Raw genomic sequence first — 8,732 nt, 5'->3', positions numbered from 1 at the left:
ATAAAACATAACAAACAGTAAAAATCAGACACATTAGGTATCACCGCGTCCCAAAATGCCTGATCTATCAAAATATAAAACGGTTATAACCGGCGGTGACCTCCGAGACGGGAAATGGCGCCCAAATGTCCGAAACGCAACTTTTACACCTTTGAACATGATATAAAAAATGTAATAAAAAATTATCTGAATGTTGCACAGTCCTCAAAATGGTAGCAATTAAAACGTTGGCTCATTTTGCAAAAAAATGACACCTCGCACAGCTCCATACACCAAAGTATGAAAAAGTTATTAGCGTCAGAAGATGGCAATTTTTTTTTCTTTTTTGTACAGATTTGTTTAATTTTTGATAATGTATTAAAAAGCAATAAAACCTATATAAATTTGGTATCATCGAGATCGCACCGAACCAAAGAAAAAAGTAGAGGTGTTATTTGGAGCGCAGAGTGAAAGCCGTAAAAACTGAGCCCACAAGAACATGACGCACGTGTGTTATTTTTTTTTTTAATTTTTTCCACATTTGGAATTTTTTTCTAGCTTCCCACTACATGGAAGGGAATAATAAATAACATCACATGAAAGTAAAATTTGTTACGCACAAAATAAGCCCTCACACAGCTCTGTGCACAGAAAAATGAAAAAGTTATGGATTTGTGAAGATGGAGAGCAAGAAATGAGCGAAAATACCCTGCGTCCTTAAGGGGATAAATTTCAGAATGTGAATGGCCCGGCACTCAATGTCTAATGGGTGGTTGACCAATACCAGCTAGAGAGCTGGAAGCACTTGGATCCATGCTTGGTGTAGAAAATAATGGCACCTGTGATAGATATGGCTTCCAGCTTTGTGCCTATCAGCCAACCACCAGAGATTGAGGACTGTTGTGGTGCTCGGCAATTTCTGTCAGCTCCATTGAGATTTATGGAGCAGAACAGTCATGTGCGGCCGTCTGCTCCATTACTCTCCCGGAGCGTCGAGGGGTCCAACTGAGGTACCTGGGAGATTTTACGCCCCATAGTCCAGGTACATCAGGTCTTGGTGGCAGCTGTTGAAGGCAGCTTATAATGTTCTCATTGCACATTAGTCAAGCCAGGACTCGGATGACTCCCCATGACACCTTGGGTCATTGTATGAAGCATTCAAGTTCTATTTCTGCGTAATGCTGAATGTCCCAAAATAAAGAAGGTCATCCCTGTGATCATGTCTGTATAGTTTTTGAAGTCCCAAGGTGGACTCTTAATGGTTTTTATCTATTGTTTGTGATACTTTAATAAAATCTTTCCCTTGTTTGATACATATGCATCCCCTTTTTCTTTCCTTCGTTTGTGATGAATTCATTGGATTCATCCTTTTTGCTACAAAAAAGGCCCGTTTTATGGAAATAGGTTTATTAAGACTGATGTGCCATAATGCACAATTATAACTTGTGCATGACTACATTATACAAGGTGCAGGATTTACATACAGGGCTTTACAAAAAAAAAATAATTGATTTATAGGAAAGTTGAAGCTGTTCGTACACCTATATACATATTATACTATACACAGGATGATAATCACAGATATGGAGAGTCTATTTGGCAGTTCTTGTTCTCAGACGTCTCTTCATGATAAGGTGATCGCTTTCCTTTTCATTAGTGTCCATGATGATCTGGAAAAGAAACGGGATTGTCAAAAATATTCCTGATGCTGTACAAGATAGCTCTGCCGGTCGTCACAATGCAGTCCATAGATTATACACGTTACTCTGCAGGTCATCACCACCAGTGGTCCGACTGCTTCGATTTCAACCAATGTCCTGAAATGTGTATATAGCAGTGGTACGTATGTTTGACCACCGTGCCATTTACTACTATGGGACCCGACATTATCCACTATTCATGTGACTATATACTATTGCCCCATTTGTGTCCTGGAATCCATCACAATACACTAGGACAGCGATGAGACCGAGTGCCAAAACTACAACCTAAAGCCGCATATTTTCACAAAGTGCCAAATGCCCATCTAAAGTAACTTATTGCCCCCTGCTGTGTCACAGACTCAAGTGTATTGGCGTCCCGAAGACACCAATACAGTAAAAAGTTTGAGAAATTTGGATTACAGGCGGTCCCCTACTTAACACCCGACTTACAGACGACCCCTAGTTACAAACGGACCTCTGGATTTTGGTAATTTACTGTACTTTAGTCCTAGGCTACAATAAACAACTATAACAGTTATAAATTATGTCTGCAGTGAAGCTTTATTGTTAATCCTGGTTCTTATGACAACCCATCATTTTTAAAATACAATTGTGACAGAGACCCAAAAAATTCTGGCTGGGGCTACAATTATAAAGTATACAGTTCCGACTTACATACAAATTCAACTTAAGAACAAACCTACAGACCCTATCTTGTATGTAACCCGGGGACTGCCTGTATTATTGTAGCTTCCCTCTAAGGTCCCCTTAACCGGCTGAATCACAGGCCGTGAGAAGGGGCTTCAATGATCATCCAGCTCTGTCCACACCTCCGCGCTCCTCCTGTATTCCAAGTCACTTTAAGTCATACAGCATGTTCTGGGCTGCCTGTGACTGCAGGAGGAGGAGTCCTGAATGGTGACCTTTGTGCTGGGTGAAGGCCTGGGTGCCCACAGAGAGTACTCCAAGTGCCAACTCTGGCACCCGTGCCATAGGTTTGCCACCACTGCACTAGGACAAGTCTAATAACAGACGACATAGAAAGATTTCCATAGACCTTCATGACTTGCTAGAGGCCATCGATGTCTATGGCCGTGAGGTGGCAGTAAAGTGAATCACTAAATGCCGTTACTAGAGGTCAGGCAAGATGGCAGCCCCAATAATCAGGGGCAGAGTAATAGGAAATAATCATATACATTGTGCGGTCACGGTACAGGGAGCACACACACTTGTCACCGTGCAGTATCCCTATGGAGAGGGGAGGGGTGAGGAGCACTCGCCCCTCTACACAATGTATGCTACTCCCAGGTCTTGTGAAAACAGCCTAAGAAAGAGGTCTACACGCAAGCTGCCAGTACATCATATCGTCATCTATGGAACCAACGGTGACCGGCCACAATCTACTAAAACAGTCACTCAAGTCGATAGAAGTCAATAAAAGTAGGAGTGCAAAGTTCATCGTTTCTAGTGCAATAAGCTGGACCCTTTTTAGGCAGTTTCAATAGTTACCTGGAAAAGGGGTGTGGCTTCGTGGTGAAAAAAAAAAAAAAGTTTGTGCACCAAAAAATTTAAAGCATAAACCAGCCCAGCTAATAGATGCAAAGCATCGTCCAGTGATAGATCCACTGGTCCTATGTGTTACACATTGATACATTACCCCAGTGTCGGATGCTGGGTGATGTATGCAGTGTAGTAGAAGACCGTCCTGTCTTACATTTCACATCTCCAATTAGTTGACTTTGTTTTGGGAAAAGAAATGCGCAAAATTTGTCTCCTTCGTATAATCTTCGATGCATTCTTCCTTTTCATACTAGTAATAAGAGCCTAAAACCCTTGATAATTGTGAAGCAAGGATTCAGACGCTGATAAATCTAACTTTAGCCCTCCGACATGTAAGTCACTGTACCGGTGCTGCAGTCTGGGCAGCAGAAGGGGATTCCTTGCATATTTCTGTATGATGCAGGGACTCCCATCCTGTGTGATGTGTTCAGTCCGTGGGATCAGACCTACACGCGGGTCCATTACAACAGGCAGAACGTGCTGGTCTGCAGATGGTTATAGCAAACATTTCGGCCTACGTTTTGGCGCACCCCTTTTTTCGTACGAGTTAGAAAATTGCCAATAGATGGTAAAAAAAACCCTAAATGTTATACAAGGCTTTTGGCACAAATTATACCAGAATTCTGTTACAGAGTCTCCAATTCTGGAATATATCTGGCACAGACTCCTGGTGTGTATAAATATACATATACCACAAAAAAGACTTAAGACTTAATACTTATGGAGCCAACATGACACATACTTATCCTATGGATAGATCTGGTAGATACAGAAAGATTTCTGGATGCATTTGCCAAAACCTGACCCTTTGCGACAAACTAACTATGTGTGTAGGAGTTACCGGACTGAAACCAGAACTACTGAACCAAGCAACAAGCCCAGGGGCACTTACTCATAGATCCATACACCGTTATAATATTCTTATATTTTTTATTCATGGCCTCCTTTTTTCTAAAATCAACTTTTAAAATTATGCTAGGAGCCCGAGGGCTCTGGGGCAGGGTGTTTCCAGAGCCCCTCAGCGATGTCTTTTCACTGCTTGCTACAATAAGCAGAGCAGGTCTCCCACGCCCTGCACTTCCTACTGCTGCTAGATTGCACAGGCAGAGAAAGGAGGGAGGGAACAGGGAGAGACATGTTGTGCTCATTGTAACAGCTAGTGAGGCTGCAGCACTGAGGGGCTCTGGAAACACCCACCCATTAGCGGAATTTTAAAAGTTTCTATTAGAAGAAATGAAGCCATGGATAACAAATATAAGATTACAGTCACGGTGCCTGGGTCCATGAGTAAGTGTCCCTGGTTCATCAGGTTTGATTTTGATGGTAAATTTCCTTTATGGGGCACACAATATTGTACTTTAAACAGGCTGCAAACCAGGGTAAGTGTAGGGCCCGGACATGGTGAGACAGGGCATGCTTACTGACCCATACATAATGAAAGCCAATGGCGACCGCAGGCTTGCCGCAGTTTGTGCGCCAGCTCACGGCCTCCATTTACGGCTGTTTGCTTTAGGCCTTAGAGAAGACTCCTGGTAGCTCTGCAGCTTATGCGGGAACAGATTAAACATATGGAAACTCAACTTATTTACCATCAGGAGGCACCAATATACATCCGATCACAGAAACTGGTTGGTTCTACTTTACTATGATGTATAGGTAGAAAATGTCATCAATAGTCTGTCCTTAAAGGGGTTGTCCACTTTCAACAAGCATTTGATATTGTTAGCATAATGAACAATTTGCCAATATACCGTCTGTGGTAATGTGGATAACCCCTTTAATTATATGGACTACCTAAGTCCAACCTGCTCGGGGGTCTCTGCTGTGCAAGGTACAACTGACTACATAGGACTACACCCTCACAGGACTTACTACATTATGATATGATACCCAGACGACTACTCACCGCATGAGCCGGTATGTCTAGCGGAGCAGAGATTTCCGTAGTGTATAATTTTCGCCGAGATCTTTTTGGTTTATTTTCATCCGCATTTCTGCAATCCGTGCTCTTAGGTGCACCAATAGTCTCCAAGAATTTTTTTGCTGAAAAACCAAGAATCATTCCTTTAATCTCCTTACCTAGAAATCAGTGCAGATTTCATGGGATTGTGTAAAAGACTTTGCAGGTGCACAATACCTTTTGTCTGAAAGATGGAAGGAGAACTCTGTAGAAATTCCCCGAGCTTCTGTAAGGTGCCGTCCTTTTTCTGAGAGGAGGCAGTGCTGGAAGTAGACGCCTGCTTCTTTAGTGTTTGTCTCTGTAATCAGAAAGTTTTGTCAAGTCCCACATAGAGGTTATATTATTTCTATGTACAACAGTGCTGATACATCTGCTAGAGTGGTCAGAGGGGAGGAATAGGTGACGCTGTCTAGGGCAGTGGTGGCGAACCTATGGCACTGGTGCCAGAGGCGGCACTCAGAGCCCTCTCTGTGGGCACCCAGGCCATCACCCCAGCATTAAGTTCACCAGACAGGACTCAAAAAATCTGCCTACAAAATCTTCCTACAATGACAGGGGAATTTGCCCTCCTGCATTGGTGTCTTTAGGAGGCTGAACGATTGAAAGTTGTTAAAGAACAAGGAGAAATAAATTACTGCTTAAATTTCTGTGCTGGCACTTTGCAATAAATAAGTGGCTTTTGGTTGAAGTTTGGGCACTCAGGCTCTAAAAGGTTAGCCATCACTGGTCTAGGGGATGAAATGTCCTTTCTAGAATCCCCTCTTATGTGAATTCTTAAGTGTATCAATATGAAAAAAAGTGTCATAGCAGTGACTGCAGGGTGTTCAAATGTCTATGGCTCTCCCTCCAGTAAGGCTACATTCACACAGCAATGTGCCTGCCGTACTGTAGCACGCTGGGCATAGGTCAGCGCCTCAGAGAGACGCTGCTCACCCCCGCCCCTCTCCATAACGATATATGGCGCACTGCGACGTATAACGGGTAAAGTTGGACATCCAGAGGAACGACGGAGGATGTCACAAGGAGCCCCAAATCCTGCTGCCCGGGAGCTACATGAGCAGAGGCAAAATCTAACAGGGTGAGTATGAAATGGGTAACCCTACTTGGGCCTTATAGCAAACTTTAACAGATTTTACCCCACTAAACTACTAGGGTATGAATTCCCTCTCATGTGATATCTCCACTGTTTACCTATAGTAAAACCTCCACCCAAGGTCAGGCTTATACTCGAGTATAAGCCGAGGATGGGAAATGCATTGGTTACAGCCTCCCTAATATATAGCCAGGCAGCCCACAGTGGTATATAGCATGCCTGCCAGTCAGCCCACAGTGGTATATAGCATGCCTGCCAGTCAGCCCCCAGTGGTATATAGCATGCCTGCCAGTCAGCCCCCAGTGGTATATAGCATGCCTGCCAGTCAGCCCCCAGTGGTATATAGCATGCCTGCCAGTCAGCCCCCAGTGGTATATAGCATGCCTGCCAGACAGCCCCCCCAGTGGTATATAGCATGCCTGCCAGTCAGCCCCCAGTGGTATATAGCATGCCTGCCAGTCAGCCCCCAGTGGTATATAGCATGCCTGCCAGTCAGCCCCCAGTGGTATATAGCATGCCTGCCAGTCAGCCCCCAGTGGTATATAGCATGCCTGCCAGTCAGCCCCCAGTGGTATATAGCATGCCTGCCAGTCAGCCCCCAGTGGTATATAGCATGCCTGCCAGTCAGCCCCCAGTGGTATATAGCATGCCTGCCAGTCAGCCCCCAGTGGTATATAGCATGCCTGCCAGACAGCCCCCCCAGTGGTATATAGCATGCCTGCCAGACAGCCCCCCCAGTGGTATATAGCCGGCAAAACTTCCTGGGACTGCAGAAGGAGCAAGAATGTGTGGACAAGATTGGATTATCATTGGAGCTTCCGTCCTGAGCGTTCTCCAGTTCAAGGAGACCCTGCAGTGATGCTACAATGATAAGCCAAATTTCCTTTCCTTCTGTCAACACTATTGGTGTCCTCTAGGCAGCAATGTGACTGACAGCTGTGGAAAAGCAGGAGCAATAAGTTGCTGATAGAGATCAGAGGACACGACATTCCCAGATCTGCTCATCTCCATCAGCAACTTTAAACTTTTGTTTATTGTCCGCCTGGCCGGTAATAGCCATGACTAGTTGCTATGGGCGTTGGTTTGCCAGACTGACTGTTCGGCAGCCAATCTGGCAATACTTCGAGTACTTGAGGCCGAACTCAAATGGGAACGTCTGTTTGCTCAACTCTAACCTTGTGATAAGTGGGTTTTTCTGCTGAAGTTTGGGCACTCGGCCTCTAAAAGGTTCACCATCACTGTCCTATAGAATAGAAGATAGGGGCTACTGAAGTGACACTACTCCAGCAACCACTATACTTAAAGAGGACCTGTGACCCTAAAAAATGCACTAGGAGCTGCTTACCAAAGTAAGCAGCTCCTAGTGCTACCCCATTTTTAGCAGTGATAATCTGCTAGCTTCATCGGAACCCTGATGGGGCGGTCCGAGGAAGAATTGACAGCTGCATGAAGCTGGCAGTCACAGCCAACCTATGGCGTTGTAAAGGGTGGTCCGGGGAAGAAGCAGCACCTCGGACCGCCTCCTCATGAAAACCGCTGTAAGCTCGGTCCGCTGTTCTGAGGCTATGGCAATGCAACTTCTGCTAGCTTTATCCAAGGGTTACAATAAAGCTCGCAGTTTAACACTGCTAAAAATGCTAAAATATACTGCTACTTCTAGTGCATATTTTAGGGTGACAGATCATCTTTAACTCATCTCATGTGCAAATGGGGTGAGAAGAGTAATATTTACCTGACTTTGGGGGGAGGGGGCTGATAAACAGGTGAGATTTCATATAAAATTTCTAGTAAATAAATGTCATATCCCACATGAGGGAACTACTTGTTTAATGGGGTAAAACCTGCTCTTTAAACAGCAGCAACCCCACCTAGATATGACCCTATAATACTACTTTGTCATGTACATTGTCATGTGCCAAAAGGAACCTTGCACATGCATTATACGTGTATAAACCTATTTTGATGCAATTTCTTACAGAAGAAAATCAATGAATGAGGCTTCAGAGGACTTTAAATCGTGATCATGGGATGACATTTGTGCCCACCTAGTAGTAACAAGTCAATGTCTTCTTAAATGTCAGATATCACACAAAAAACACAAACCTTTGAGCTGTAGATGCTCGACGCCGGACTTGCCAAGGACGATGGGGTCATTTTATTATTCCGTGTATTTTTCCTGTTCTCGCTTTTCACAACATCCTAATCGCAAAGAGAAAGTGAGGCTTATTACATGCTGGAATGGCTCTTGTCAACAATTGTGGGGAAAGGGGGGGGGGGTGGGGGGGGGTTCTGCTTCTAGTGACCAGATTTGGAATGTACTAAAAAGGACATGACAGGAGGTGACCGCTCCTGCTGCACCGTGTTATTAGCTTTTCCAGGGAGAAATCACTTGACTGTAAAATACTTGATATAAAGCACTTCCATTCCATGTATACAT

General features: G+C 44.3%; 1 protein-coding gene across 2 annotated transcripts in view; it reads right to left on the bottom strand.

Annotated features, from left to right (window-relative positions):
* Positions 1-1,369: 1,369 nt before the first annotated feature.
* The window catches only part of KIF20B (kinesin family member 20B), a 65,371-nt gene continuing 58,008 nt past the window's right edge, over positions 1,370-8,732 (bottom strand). For both annotated transcript variants that reach the window (XM_072131374.1, XM_072131375.1), the window contains exons 31-34: positions 8,399-8,494; positions 5,380-5,500; positions 5,149-5,285; positions 1,370-1,649 (exon numbers count right to left, since the gene is read on the bottom strand). In XM_072131374.1, coding sequence (XP_071987475.1) covers positions 1,572-1,649; positions 5,149-5,285; positions 5,380-5,500; positions 8,399-8,494 — 432 coding nt within the window. In that variant the 3' untranslated portion in view covers positions 1,370-1,571. The remainder of the gene's footprint in view (positions 1,650-5,148; positions 5,286-5,379; positions 5,501-8,398; positions 8,495-8,732) is intronic.

Source organism: Engystomops pustulosus, chromosome 11 (genome assembly GCF_040894005.1).
Source record: "Engystomops pustulosus chromosome 11, aEngPut4.maternal, whole genome shotgun sequence".
Lineage (NCBI taxonomy): Eukaryota > Metazoa > Chordata > Amphibia > Anura > Leptodactylidae > Engystomops > Engystomops pustulosus.
This window is presented reverse-complemented; position numbering and strand designations above follow the sequence as displayed.